At 36.0% G+C, this 15974-nt stretch overlaps 1 protein-coding gene across 35 annotated transcripts in view; it reads right to left on the bottom strand.

Annotated features, from left to right (window-relative positions):
* Window positions 1-15974, bottom strand: part of Pcm1 (pericentriolar material 1) — a 97026-nt gene that overhangs the window by 39571 nt on the left and 41481 nt on the right. For all 35 annotated transcript variants that reach the window (XM_075986589.1, XM_075986593.1, XM_075986594.1 and 32 more), the window contains 6 exons: window positions 13103-13300; window positions 11200-11419; window positions 10948-11093; window positions 10248-10438; window positions 6753-6924; window positions 3755-4110 (listed from right to left, as the gene is read on the bottom strand). In XM_075986589.1, the coding sequence (XP_075842704.1) occupies window positions 3755-4110; window positions 6753-6924; window positions 10248-10438; window positions 10948-11093; window positions 11200-11419; window positions 13103-13300 (1283 nt within the window). The remainder of the gene's footprint in view (window positions 1-3754; window positions 4111-6752; window positions 6925-10247; window positions 10439-10947; window positions 11094-11199; window positions 11420-13102; window positions 13301-15974) is intronic.

Genomic DNA, 15974 nt, shown 5'->3' with positions numbered 1-15974 from the left:
ACAGGGACCTCTTACAAACTGTTAATGGGCATGCAGTGTTGGGGGAAAAAAACTAGAAATAGCCATATGACCCAGTTATAGGACTCTTAGGCATATCCTCAGCAGACTATATCCTATTACAGAGACACCTGCATTTTAATGTCCACTGCCTCTCTTTCCAGAATAGGTAGAAAGTGGAGTCAACTTGTAAGTCCATCAATACACGAATGGGTAAGAAAACACATTGCAATATTACTCAGTAGTAAGAAAAATGAAATAATGATTGTAGGTTAAATGCAAGGAATTATAAAAAGAATTATAGCAACTAAAGTGAAGAAAAACAAATGTCGCATGATCCCTCTCAGATGCCAATTCTAGCTTCAAATCATTTGTTTCATGTGTGGAGCCAGAAAGGGGCATTTTTCAGTTGGGCGTTGTGAAGGGACACTACTGGGAGTAGAATGGCTTGTGGAGGGAGGAGTATGAGCAAAACCAAGGGGTTGTAGGGAAGGCTAATCAAAAGGACGGAGAATGGAAAGCTCTATGGAAGCCTACTACCTCAAAATCCATTTGCAAAGTATAACTGGAGTGATAATGGAATACATGCGCTATGAAAGAAGAAAAGGTATACTGGAGGTGGGGAGAGTAAAGAACTAACCAAGAATGGAGGTTGGGGATAGCGTAGAAGAAGGGAAATAGATCATGAATTAACCAAAAAAAAAAAAAAAGGAAACCATGTGAGTAAGTTAATTTCAAAAACAAAAAAATTATTTGCATGAAATTATTCTGCATTGGTGGACAATATAGCTCCCAGAGGAGATAAACTATTACATGCAAGTTGTAATGAACGTCAGGAGATACCTCCCTACAAGTTATTGGTCAGGCAGAGTCCAAAGGTATACAAAACACCACAGGATACTGAAAAGTGGGATTCTGAACTGGCCTATTGGTAAGTCTCTTGGGCATTCCCTTAATGATTATGTAGGAAGAATCAGCCCACTGTGGGTGATGCCAACATTGGGCAGGTGGTCCTGGAAGTTAGAAGAAAACAGGCTGAGCAAGCCATGAGGAGCAAGTCAGTAAGCATCACTCCTCCATAGCTTCTGCTTTAGTTTCTGACTCCAGGTTTCTGCCCTAACTTTCCTTCATGATGGCTTACAACTAAAGATTGAATTAAAACTTTCCCTCCCCAAGTTGCTTTTGGTCTTTTACCACAGAAAAACCCTAAGACATCCACTGTAACTCCATGGATAAGACCCTATTGCTAAAGAAACCACACACTATTATTGTATGCCAAAGAGATACCAACCTCAAACCATAGGAAACTTCCTTTCTAATGGTTAGCTTTCATAATACCAGACAGAGTTATGAAGGTTGCTGAGAGAGAAAAGTCACCAAAGGTCTTACCCAGTGCTGGATCCTGCATGACCACAACAAATGGAATAACAAGATGGGCAAACTGGTGCAATGCTGACAGGATTTGAGCCCTGCACCAAAGGAGGGAATTTCATGCCTGGTACTGGGGAGGTCTTAGGCCTTACAACTCAATCTGCTACTATTACTTTTCTAAATGGCCATTGTAAAATTGCCTTTGAAATACCTGTTTATATCCATAGATGAGGGATGCTCTAAGCCTTGGTCCGAAAGCCTTTTTTTCCCCCATTGGACAGCAATCGTTGCAAAGATGCAAAACTAGTCAAAATGCTGAGAAGAAACTGAGCACATAGTCCTCAATAGGACATCTCTATCAACAGAATCCCCTAAGTACCAAGTTTCCAGGTATGTCTTGGAAGAGATGGTAGCAAGAATGTAAGAGCCAGAGGACGGAGAAAAGTGCAGTAAAATGCTGTCTTCTAGATATGACATGGTTACAGAACTCAGAAATCCACAGTAGCTATAGTTACCCTGCACAAGATCAAGCCAGTCAAACTCTGGCATAGACAGATGGGGAGGTGCTCTTTAGGCCTTGTTGCTTAATTTGGAGTGATTTGCATTTGATAGCTGCTGGGGGAGAAAGAAACAGTCTTTTCTGAAGGTGTTTCCATGGTAACACTTCCTGTGCTCCAGTGGATAACCCCACATGTATGTACAGCACTAATTGGACTTAGTGGGTTATCAAAAAAGACATCTTTTTTCTCATTGGCCATCTGAAGGCAAGATGGGACACCAGCACCTCTACCAGAGTTGCCCACAGAAGTTCGGGCAGGGTTCTTATTTATTTTCAAGCTTACTGAAACAACTAGGGTCTGATGGAGAAATATAAACTGAACAAGTTTTGGCAATGTTTCCATTAGTAGGCAAAGGACACAGGTTTTATAAAGTGGACTAAATAACCTTTCTTGAATAGATTATTCAAGGCCATCTACCAGTGAAAGAGATCATGCAACTCTTTGTACATAAAAATATTAGACCTTCAAAGAAAAAAAAAAGGACATAAAATTGAGAAGGTAACATCTTGGGGAATATGTGCACAGTTAAATGAGGAAAATGGGGTTGGATATATTATTTCATTTTACAGAACATGAAATTCTCAGGAAAGAAGACAAATTATAATTTAAAAGAAAAGTTGTTTCACAATAATATGTCTGTTTTTTGTTTGCTTGTTTATTAAAAAGAGTTTTAATAGGTAGCCCAGTCTGACTTGAACTCTCAATTCTCCTTTTGATGATTCCGAATCTATACTTAAAACAGTATTCTATGGGAGTCCCATATGAGACCTTAAAAAGTTTAAGGAGCAATGCCCCCAGCACATCAAATTATCTAGCTAAATGAGAGAACATTACAATAAAAACTGCTCACATTCCTTTAGTTATATATCAGAATATTTGTGGGAACACTAGGAAATACAAAATTATGTGACTGTTCATAGGGTCTGTTTCAGAGAAAAGCAGCATTATCTACTTGAATGGTTCTCTGGTTTTACCAAACTTAAGCATGTGATTTATCTATAATACTCAAGTTTAACTAACAAAACTTCTTTCAATCTAGTGCTTTGGTAAACTTTTAAGAAAATTATAAAAGAACCTACTTTTTAAAAGCAAGTACACATAGTAGTGCTATAAAGAGAACTTTAACATAATATTTAATAACAAAATTCAAAGAAACACTAGTTTATCTACAAGTAAGCCTGTTTATGGTAATAAAAAGCAACAATGTATTAAATATTAGAAGTCCATTAAGCAAATCATCAAGAATCTAGGAAAACTTGATTAAAATTCAATGCAGTGCCATGGGATAACACTGGAAGACAAAAAGTAAGTAAAATTTGGTTATCTAGACAACTTTTCAATAACATAAAATTTGGAGAACATTTGTTCAGCTGAGTCTTGACAGTTGATAGCTGCTGGGAAAGAATCATTCTTTTCTGGAAGTGTTCTCACTATCAGGATTTCCTCCAGTGTATGACTCCACACCCATATACATATGGGCTATACTAACTGGATTTAGTGGTTTGGGGCGGGGGGAGGAACTAAAGAAAAGGATATGACACTGGAAAGAGAAGCATGCTGGTGTGTATTCTTTCGTGCACATGCGCGTGTGTGTATGTATGTATGGAATACATATATATATGAAACAAGAAAGTTTAAAAGGCACAAAAAATAAATGCAAAGCTTTAAAATAATTAAATGCTATTTAGAAATTTAAAAATTATAAAGCTAAGTAAAAATGTTTGAATCAGGCCTCAACAATACCTATACATCTAGCTACACACAAAAAGTAAGACTAACATTTACTATACTTATGCTAGAAATGCTCAAGAAATTTCAAAACTTACCAATATTTTTAACTCTACTTTTCAGCTGAGAAGAATTCCTCTTCTTACTCTTCGATTTGGGAGTTTTGTCTTTAGAAGCCAGGCTGGCTTGGGCAGACGCTTTTCTTGTCTTAAATGTTTTAGTTACTGTTGTTGGATCTATGGGATCAGGCATACTGCTAAAACTTTCCAATGATTCTTCATCAAAATGGCGTCTTCTCCTGCTTGTATCTGGTTGATTTTTGCGGTTACTATTTGTAGTTTTCTCTACAGGCACTGCAAATCCAGTCTTGAAAAGTGGTTTTTCTACTACTCCTTCTTGATCATATAACCATGGTGTCTTGGTGTTTTCAACTTCTTCATGCTGCTTCTGATTCCTTACCAATATAAAGAGTTTTAGATAATACAAATAAGATTTATTTTCATCTACTGAAATCTCCACATATGGAATAGATTTAGGTGAATAAAATCAAGCTAGGAAAATGTTTTCACAAAAACATGCATTCAGTGTGCAAATACCAAGTGTTACAAATTACTTTTATCTTGGACCCTTTATTAGCAAGGTCTAAATCAAAGATCTAGTATTTATGATGTAAGAAGTAGAAAGAAACGTAAATTCAAAAATATAAGATATACCAGGCAAAACACATTAGGAAAGGCTGTGAAAGAGTTGAGCTAATAGTCTGTGAATACACATGAGTTGCTCAAAGCCTTTCAAACAAACTGGAATCTGTGAAAACAAATGGCTACTCGACCAATGTACTCCACTACTCACTGAGTATAGCCCCTGTTGACCTAATGCCATTTCTCAAATTTTATCTGCTAAATGCTATCACTTATTTTAAAAATGCACAAAACAAAATTAAATGGGTCTGCAGGATTTCTCAGAAGTCTTTATATGCCAATGTGCTTATAACTGTCTTAAGAGCAACAGTAAAAAAGAAATATACAGCTTTTGATTATAAAGCCTAGCAAGTGTTTTACAAAGAATATTTTTGGGAGACATGGACCTATACATTTTATCTGAAAACAAAAGTCAGAAATTTCGAGATCAGAGGACAAACTCAGTGGAAACTATTTTAGATGACCTGTGAACTAGAATTGTTTCTTTTCTTAAAAGTTTTATTTTCTTTTAGTCAGAAAAATATTCCACATATGGAAGTTAGACATAAAATTCACATTTTTGGGGGGGGGGGGTTTCTAGCCAGGGTTTCTCTGTGTAACAGCCCTGGTAACCTTGCTTTCTAGTCCAGGCCTGAACTTACAAAGATTCTCCTGCCTCTACCTCCAGAGTGCTGAGAATTAAAGGTATGCATCACTAAACCCAGCAAAATTCACATTTCAATCCCTATAAATGAAATAGAATGAGCACACAGCCACTCTCATCTTTATAGACTGTCTGTGCTGCTTTTTTATTTTTCTGTTTTTGATTCTTTTTCAAGTCAGGGTCTCTCTGTAGCGTTAGCTATCCTGAAACATAGTCTGGAGAGCAGGCTAGTCAGGGTCTCTCTGTAGCGTTAGCTATCCTGAAACATAGTCTGGAGAGCAGGCTAGTCAGGGTCTCTCTGTAGCGTTAGCTATCCTGAAACATAGTCTGGAGAGCAGGCTAGTCAGGGTCTCTCTGTAGCGTTAGCTATCCTGAAACATAGTCTGGAGAGCAGGCTAGTCAGGGTCTCTCTGTAGCGTTAGCTATCCTGAAACATAGTCTGGAGAGCAGGCTAGTCAGGGTCTCTCTGTAGTGTTAGCTATCCTGAAACATAGTCTGGAGAGCAGGCTAGTCCTGTACTCAGAAATCCAACTAATTCTGCCTCTTGAGTACTGGAATTAAAGGTGTAACACCCACTGCAGGAATTTTATTTGTTTTTTTAAATAATAAAAACGGCATAGATGATAGGTTATGACAGAGAAAATATAGTATGCCTGACTTATTTGTTAGCATACTAACAAATTTACAGTAATGCAGTATGTTTACCACCTTTATTACAGACTACCAGGTTTGAACTCACTGACTTGCTTAACTTAGGTTCAGACTTGGTAAGATAAAGATACCTAATTTGAATATTTTAAGAGCTAAAACAAGATATGTAGTTCCATCCTAAGCATGACATACTTAATGCAAAATCAGAGTAGTTTCCATATCTAGGATATACAAAACATGGATAATAAGATGGAAAATCACAGCAGGAAGGTTGGAGTCAGAGCTCTTCTTTTACACTACTGTGCCAGAGAATATAGCTAGGGAAATTATATTAAAAATTAATAAATATGAGAAAGAATATAAAATCTTATGAATGATATCATGTACTATCAACACTTTCTAGGTAAAAGTTTGTTTGACAGAATTTTATTATGTAGCCCTCACTGGACCAGAACTCAGTATATAGACCAGGCTGGTTTTGAACTCCAAAGATCTACCTGCCTCTGCCTCTGCCTCTGCCTCCCAAGTGTTGGGTATCAAGACATGAATCACCATGTCCAGCTAAAAGCTCTTTTTATAATAAAATAATATCCTATATAATAATATTTGAATAATACAGAGGCTACAAATCAAACAACTATTCCCTAGCAGTTACTCTCAGTTTCCAGTACTAAGACAGTAAACACTGAACTTTTTTAACCTAAAAGGAAACATCAAATCAAGAATAAATCATACATTTCTGGTGACGTCATATGAATCTTGTAAGATACCCTGGACCAAAACTCTGGCAGTTGGACAAGGATCAGTTCTTTAGTTCGGGGGATAGCTATAAGACGTATAAACTTCATATATATCAAGGTACTATATATCACAAAAATTCTCCCTGTGTTATGTCACATAATAGGTGGGCCACCAAAATAGGCTAGCATGTAAATGTTGCCAAGCCTGTTAACCTGTGTTTGATTCCTAGGACCCCACATGGTGTAAAGAGAGAACCTACTTACTCTCTCAAATTTTCCTTTGACCCCCCCCCCACACACAATGTAATATTAAAAAAATTTAAGTGAATGGTAAAACATTAGACTGTGATACAATCAATACCTTTGCTTTTCTGCTCCTATAGAAGAATTGCTTTCAAAGGGTTTTGGAAAAGCCATATACTCTGCTTTCCCTGAAGAATTCTGGGCTAATGGCTGCTGCTGTTCAGTAGGTGTAGAAACATTCTGAGAAAAATCTCCAAAATTAGAAGGAAATAAAGGGCTGAAATTCATTCCTAATAAAAACACGGGAAAGAAAAAAATAAAGAAGTACCTTAGCCTCAAATGAAATTAAAATTTATTCTTAAGAGCTTTAAGTGACTAAATATTTAGTCCAAAGCTACCAAAACAAACTGCCAGGTCAATAAAGTAATGCTCATATATTCATTTACTACTTATAGCTCATCCTACTACATCTGAGATATTTGTGATACTAAAGTAATTAATGGTTCTCTCTTAAGAACTAGAAGTCAAGACTAGAGAGATAGCTCTTATATACCTCCTAAGAGCACCAGCTGCTCTTCCAGATGACCAGGGTTTGATTCCCAGAACCTATTTGGCAGCTCACAGCTATTTGGAATTCATGTCTCAGGGGATCCTATGAGCTCTTCTGGCCTCCAAGGACACTGCACACATGTGATACACATGCATTGAAATACATATAAAAATAATACATAAAAAGGAAAAAAACCAATAAACTAGAAGTTACAAGAGCAGAGAGATGGATGGCTCAGCAGTCAAGAACATGAACTCTTCCTGCAGACAGAGTTTAGTTCCCTGAACCATACACTCATTTCAGGGAATATGACACCCTCCTCCAGCCTCAATGGGTACTGTACTCCTTTGTGCACAAATCCACATTCAAACACAGATATACATACATAATTAAGAATCAAAATTTAAAATCTTAAAAAAAGTACTAGAAGTCATAACTAGCAGTGCTTTTATCAAATTATCATTGGGTGTCAGACTTAAAGATAAGTACTTTATATACAATTTCACTTAATATTCAAAGTAATGCTACAAAATTGATAATAACTCATTTGGCATGGGTACGAATATTAGTAATAACATGAACATGAAAATGAATGTCAGATGTACCTTGTCATTTATTACTTAAAGTCTACTCAAACAATATTTACTATCAATTAGTCAATACTCATGAAGTAAAAAAGTTCAAATTTTAATGCCCATGCTTTAAAATCCTATTAAGAAAATACACTGTGAAATATGGATATTAATATTTATGAAAGATTCTCAACCTTTATGTTTTCTACATTCCTCAGCAAATACATTCAATTCTTCCTTCTTGATCACCTGGTCACTTGGCCTATTCTAATACTTTCAACTGTTTTCTTTACCATTAGTGTCATGCTTTATCACTGTTGGACTAACACTCTTTTTTTAACATCACTACGAAAGCCTTCTAGTCAATTACACTGTTAGCTCCTCCCTCCAACCCCTCAATAGTGTGACAGTAAAATTTCCCTTGATAGTATAACAGTATGATCATCATCAATAGTATGTCAGTAAAATCTCCCTCAATAGCATGTATGGCAGTACAATCATCCTCAATAATATGACAGACAGTATAATCTCCCTCAATAGTATGACGATATAATCATCCTCAATAGTATGACGATATAATCTTCCTCAATAGTATGAAAGTATAATCTTCCTCAATAGTATGAAAGTATAATCTTCCTGAAATAAAAGTCTCATGTACTTTCCTGCTCAAAGTACTTCTGTAATCCCTCTTGATTGCAATATAAAGCTTAAGCTTTCTTTGCACACCACAAAAGGCCTTTGCTACTCTCCAGCCACACCAATCACTTCCCTGCTTTGGCTCTGAGAACTAGACACAATAAACTATCTCTAAATTCACCAAATGATATTAATGCTCTGAAACTCTTAAATGGTTCTACTGGCTAAAATGCTTTTCCCATTTTAATCATTAAGGAAATAATGATCCTATTCATCCTTTAGCTTAAATATCATCTTTTCTAAAACCAACTTGCTCATATTCTCTAAGTATCTGTCTGTTTCCTTGTTAAAGCAACAATTGCACTGCTATAAGCATTGATTAACATTATTACCTTCCTAACTAGATCCTAAATTCCTTTTAAGATTTATCTTAACTCATCTTTAGATCCCAGCAATATATAGTACCTGGCATATAACAGAGGGAAAGCAAAGCAAATAACAATAAAAACACCTAAAACCATCTTAATAAAAGCCTACACTAAATGCACCCACCAAGATATGGTTTCTCTTAAGTACTATCTTACTCACCTTTAACTTCGTAATGTTTTGCCTGGTGACAGTAGCCCTTAAACAAGATCAGTATCTTCCCACTTAATAAATACCTGAGTTTTGTTAGCAGTCATGTTTAATAACTTTTCATTAGAACAATGTAGAAAAATGTAACTTTAGTAGCTTCTCTTGCAACTCTAAAGCATGCCAAAACTTCTACAAGTCATTCACAACTGATCAAAGTAAAGGGAATAAGCATCAATGAAGTGCTCAGGCACAAATGGGACAATTATAATGCAGGGCCTCCCCACATAGCTCAGGGAACATCTAGGAAGGAGAGACAAAGGGTTTTTAAGAGCTAAAGTCTGAGCAGGGTCAGAGTGAACAGTGTCTTTGGACATAACAGGGCTGACTGTTGCTGCTTTCATGAATCCGCAGCAACTGTGATGTCTACAGAAGGCTTACACAAGATCAAGCCAGTCAACATTTTAGCATGAAAAAGGGAGGGGTTCTTAAGTCCCCAGGTCCCCACCCCTAGCTACGGAGCTACTGACAAAGTGGTGTTATGGTAGAGTTAAAGAGTGATAGCTCTGAAGGTAGGGAGACAGTATTCTTTAAGGTTGCAGTCCCTAGCAGGTTAACTATGCTCCAGCAGATGGCCCCACACACAGCAGTTTATGGGCAGCTAAATTAGATTTGGTCATTTTTTAAAAAGTATGAAAAGTTGGGAGAGAGTGGAGGGTGGATTTGGAAAAGTATGGAGGATGACTGGCACAATACATTTTATGTATGTAGAAAATTTCCAAGGAATAATAGTTATATACTATTTTAAAACATTCATGTAATATAGACAGAAAGGGGGTTCACAAAGCCCTATCCCTTCTTGAAAAGCTACTATCAACTGATCATTGCACACACTAGCAGGCTAAGTGGGCTCAGTAGGTTTAAAAACAAACACAAACAAAAAAATAGTACATGAAGTTGGAAGGTAAAAGTGGTGATGTGGGATACAGGGAAAGTTCATATAGAGGGGGAAATTTGCTCCAAACATTATATGCATAGAAAAAACTATGAAACAATAAAAAAGAAAAACTAGTACAATAGAAATTACAAACTCAAACTCTTTCTTTTTGGAGACAGATCTTGTTTAGCCCAGTTTGGCCTCAAACTCAGTGAGTACCTGAGACTGGCCTTGAGTTCCTAATCCTACTGCCTCTACTTCCTTAGTGCTTTAGGCATGCAGTATCGTAATCAGTTCAAAATTTTTGCATTTACTTATTTTTCCTTCAGGTTTTCAGTTACTTACCTGGTGCAAATGATGGAAAGTTAGTAAATCCAGGAAGATTCAACAGATTTACAGGCTGTGTTGGAAAGCTGAAAGGACAAAATAAATTGGGAGAAGAGGGGTGTGATGCACTACTGCCTCTTTCTTTGCTTCTAGTTTTTTCTGGATGTTGACTTTGTTGACGCATAAGTTCAGTTAGCATTTGTTTTAACCTACAAAAAGGTAAACCAGTAATTTTAAAAGTCAGTTAAAAGTACCAGCAACAAAAAAGGTCGACTTTAAAGGTCAAACAAAAATCAATATAATAGTACCATCAACAAACTAAATTAAAAAACAATACACGTAAGAAATGACTGAACAACACTCAGGATAGCCAGGCTACTCTGATCCTACAACAAGTATCTGCTTGCTCTGCTGGTCTAATTCAATAAATTAGCTGTTGGAACAAGTACTGAGCTTAGTACTAACAGACATGGGTATAAATGTCAGAACCTAAATTTGCTGTGGTATAATTTATATACTTTACCCAACATTAAGTATATAATTTAATACCAATCTTATAAATAAATCTCAGGCCCACAGTACAGATCATGGCTTATAAGTTTCAGACAATAGACTGAGAGCAGTTTGGCTCAAGTCTTTCTCTCCTTGAAGATAAGTGTAAAACTCTTTCATTTTAGCACTACTATACAGTAGCAATACTTGTGATCAAGCAGATTACCTCTGAACGTTATTCTGTTGCCACGTTAGTTGTGTGTAGCACTGGTTCAGCTGATGCATTATAAGGTGTACCTGAGGAGATGCCACATTGCTTGGCATAACACTGTAAGGACCTGTTAGAAGAGTTTGCAGCAAACAAGATAAAGTCTGTTGGAAGAAAATTTTGGCAACAGTTAACCAATATCTTGAAGAAAATGTGTACTGTTTTAAAACTATGTAAATTAAAAGAATATATTTCAAAGATACAATTTACCTGCTGGTCTTGCATCAAAGTCTGACAAATATTGACACTGAAATCAAGTTGTTTCTTTAACTGATTAATTTGTTCTTGCCACTGCTCTTTCTCTTCTATGTAAGAGAGCTCTGACACCCATCGAAGGTTTTCTTGTCGTTGCATACTGATATTCTGTTGCCTTGTCTTGGCTAAAGGACGATAATTTCCATCTGCTGACACAGGGCGATTATTCTTCCACCTAATGGAGAATTTAGAGCCTTAAGTCATCACATGTGATAATTTAAATTTTAAAATACGGTAACAAACATCAAATCCTATTCAACAGACTAGATTTCTTTCATCATCATCAAACAAGAAAAAAAGGAAAAAAAAAAGTCAGACTTCCAACTCATCCAATTATTCTCTAATTGCTTTCTAGTTTTTCTCATTTGTATTCTTACACTATAATCTAACTATATTCTACAAAATAAAAACAATCTTTTGACTAGAGCAGTTTTTTATTCTTCAAGGTTTACTTCATCAAGTAGCAATATTATATTTAGTTAACATTTATTCACTAAGTTTTATGACTACTAGAAGTAACAATGCAGACCAGAGACGGGAGAACACTTGCTACCAATACTGATAACCTGAGTTCAATCCCAGAGACCCACAGCAGAAAGAGAGAATCTACCCCTGCAAGGTGTGCTTGTACCTTCATTTGTACACTATGACACAAATGCATATACAAAAACATGCACACACACACAAATATAATTAAAAAACAAACCATATATAACAATTAGTATTGCTTCCTGCTGTTTTTGCTTTGCTTTGTTTTAAAGACAGGGTCTCACTACAATGTTCTGGTCTCAAGTGATCCTTTCAAGCAACAACCAAGTCGGGCGGTGGGTGGTGGCACATGTCTTTAATTCCAGCGCTTGGGAGGCAAAGGCAAGCTGATCTCTGTGAGGTCAGCCTGATCTACAAAAGCTAGTTCCAGGTAGACAAAGAAACCCTCTCTTGGAAAAAAAAAAAAAGAAAAGAAAAAAGAAAAAGAAAGATTCAAGCAGCAGCCAAGACTTTTAGGATATACCACTGCTGCAGTAATACAATTAGTTTATTAACATAACTTTGGTCAAGGTGGGATCTATTGTAGCAACATCTTTATGTTAAAAATGAAATATGAGAATCTAGTTTAAGAACTACCCAGTGTTCTGTGTGCCCCCCCCTAAAATTTTAGAATCTCCCGAGCGGCAGATTCTCTTTTTAGAGTAAGCCCCTTTTATCCAAGCCAAAACTTATAACAAAGATACAATCCTTAGAAAGCCCTTCGGGGGGAGAGAGGGGTGTCTCCAGAAAAACCAACTATGTCACTAAAGAGCAGTTACTTCCAGACCCACCCACTGACCTTTAGGGGAGGAAATGGAACCAGAGATTGAGTCTGATTATCAACGGCCTATTTATTTAGTCAACCATGGCTACATAAAGAAACTTACTTCCATAAAATCTCTTTAATAATGACTTCAAAGAATATCAAGGGTGGTGACCAATGAAAGTGCTTATATCCAAGGCATGGAAGCGCTCCACACTTTCTCACTCTAGACTCATTCCTCATAACTATTCCACAAAGATCAAAACTTCAGAATAAACTGGTAATGTGATTTCCTGAGTTGTAGAAAATTATTAAATCTAAAGACAGACTGGGAAAACTCACTTTAATCAACACAGGAGAATACAGTTAAGTTGGGCACTTACACTGAAAAAAAATATGCTTATAGGACTAATCTGTGAGATCTGCATTACCTTTGAGTAGTTGGTACCATTACTGAACCAAAATTCAAGGTACTTGATTAGTAAGTTGATGTGAACCACAGAATTTTTGGTACCATAAAAACCTGAAATACTTAAATTCAAATAAAATTTTAACACTGAAACTAACCTATTTTTAGTTTCCTTTACATTATAAGAACTTTGATTCATACTAGGGTGATAACTAGGAAAGTTATCATTGGAACTGGCATCTTGCTCTTCTTCTTCTTCTTCATCTGTCCGAACAATTCCTTCTGAAAGATAACCATCTTCATCTCCTTCTTCATCTAATGCACACTGAGTAGAACCTCCCCAAGTTGCCATTGTTCTAGGGATAATGAGACATAAAATAGGCTTCATTATGGAGATTAGCTAGATATTTTAAGAGTTACAATGCTCAAGATATATATATAAACACATACAAAAATTATAATAATTAAAAAAATTATAATAATTCTGTGAGATGCTATCTTCTGTTGCTGTCATACAAAATGTGTAGCTTGCCTTCCACAAGAAAATATTTCATAGAAATTAAAATAATCATCACCTCTGGAAATTTTTTCCTAATCTAAACTTCCCTCAGCCATTCCCTAGGTGCTACCTAACAGAGCTTTCTGCAATACTGGTAACGATCTATATGGGTGCTGCCCTATGCAGTAGATATAGATACATATGAATACTAAGCACTTAAAATTCTACCCATGTGTCTAGAGAGAAAATGAACTAACTTTAACTTACTTTAAATAGCCACCATATCTACTGGTATATTAAAACACACAACCCTAGACCTAGACATGCTAAACTGTCTCCTTTCACAATCCCTTTCCATCCAAGAAATTTTTGCATGACCTGAGTATAAAGATGGATCAAATAGGTATGCAATCTAAACATCTTCTGATAATCAAAGAAATTTATTTAAAAAAATTCTTTGGCATATATAAGCACAATCTTATCATTTATTAAAAAATACTAAGGGGATGATATACTTGTTTATTTTTATACAAATAATTAAATCTTGGCTAAGTGGTGGGGGCACGCACCTTTAATTCCAGCACTTGGGAGGCAGAGATAAGTGGATCTCTGAATTTGACCAGTTTGGTCTACAGAGTGAGTTTCAGGACAGCTAGGGCTTCACAGAGAAACCCTGTGTCAAAAAGGAAAAAGAAAAGAGAGAGGAGAGAGGAGAAAGGAGAGAGGGGAGAGAGAGAGAGAGAGAGAGAGAGAGAGAGAGAGAGAGAGAGAGAGAGAGAGAGAGATCTTTGAGGGACTAGAGAGATGGCTCAGCAGTTAAGAGCACTTGCTGTTCTTTCATGGAACCTCAGTTTACTCTTCTGCATCCACAGAAGACAAGCTTACAACCATCTACAACTATAGCTCTAAGGAGATTCAATGGCTATAGCCTCCACAGGCTTACGTGCTGGCATATACATACTCCTATACATACACATACATAATTGAAAAATAAAATAGAAATTAATTAAAATGGTAGGAATATTTGAGACTGAAGTACACAGAACATCTTTATTGTTTTTCAGTTCATCAATAAATACTTTGAGCTCATAATTTTAAATGCTTAGAATTCTACTTTGCATAAGTGAGTAATACAAAACTACAGGAGGATTTTTAAGATAATCTTGGAAAATATTGGAAAATCTATCCTAATCAAGCCAAAATTCATTTTTTTTAAGTTCAAAAGTCAGCAACTCAAAGTAAAATTTTTTATATTAAACAATAGAACAAAAAATAATGCAAAGAAAGACTAAATTTGATGCTAACAGGATAAGATCTGATAAAAAATTAAATGTTTTCATAACTAGACTTGTTAAAAGTGGAAGACTTTGTATGTGCAGTAAAAAACCAGCAATTTGTACCACACAAATGTTTGAGGCAGTCTTTGTCAACATGTTGGGGTGGCCTTGTAGGCAGTACATAATGCACATGTATGTTTCTTAAAGCCAAGGCTATAGTTAAATCACATGCTGCAACACAGGTTGGCAACACTGGAAACACCTTGGATTCACTTTGCATTTAATTCTGAATATATTTTTGGCTGAATATATTATTAATAATAAATTGATTCTGAAATATATTTTGTATGATTGAAATAACCAAAAAATTTTGCAAGTCCTGCCTCCACTCAGCTGCATTCAGTAACATGAACCCATAGGAGGGGTCACAAGCCACAGGTTAAGAAATGAGTCTCTACACCAGTGATTCTGAAACCAGATGCTCATCAAAAATATCTCAAGACTTCTGTGAAAGAGCAAATGCTCTGCCAGAAGAGAACAGAATATGATGTAAATCAAATGTACATTGAGACTTTACAAGTATGAAAGCTCCTAAGAAGAGAGCATGCGAAACATTCTGGAAATGTCATCGGATAAGACTGCAACCTATCTAGGTTTCAAAATTTTAGATTAAATACTACTATATAGCTATTATCTTACAAATAACTAATTCTTTTACAAATTTTCCAAATGTGGACCCTTCAAATTTATTTCTAAAAATTTAATGTTTTATATAAAAATACTTTATGATTATTCTCAGGAACCTTACAAATGTTAGATACACAATTTAAAATAAAAAATATTTCAGCAGGAAGGTGGTGGTGCACAACTTTAATTCTAGCACTCAGGAGGCAGAAGCAGGAGGATCTCTGTGCGTTCGAGGCCAGTCTGGTCTACAAGACCTAGTTCCAGGAAAGGCTCCAAAGCTAGAGAAACCCTGTCTAGAAAAATCAACAATAACAACAACAACAACAAATAAATAAATAAATAATATTTCAACTGGGCCTGATGGAACTTGCCTATAATCTCAGCCCTGAGGTGGAGGCAAGAAGCAAGTTCAAGGTTATTTTGAGCTCCACAGTAGTTCAAGGCCAGTCTTTGTTACCTGAAACTATGCCACAAAACAATATATCATCCTAGTCTGAAAAACAACACCACAAAACACATATTTTTCATTTTATAATGAAATTTTATAAAGTATAAAACTTTGCAAAG

The sequence above is a fragment of the Microtus pennsylvanicus genome, chromosome 9 (genome assembly GCF_037038515.1).
Source record: "Microtus pennsylvanicus isolate mMicPen1 chromosome 9, mMicPen1.hap1, whole genome shotgun sequence".
NCBI lineage: Eukaryota > Metazoa > Chordata > Mammalia > Rodentia > Cricetidae > Microtus > Microtus pennsylvanicus.
The sequence above is the reverse complement of the archived record's forward strand: the minus strand, read 5'-3'. Positions and strand labels throughout refer to the sequence as shown.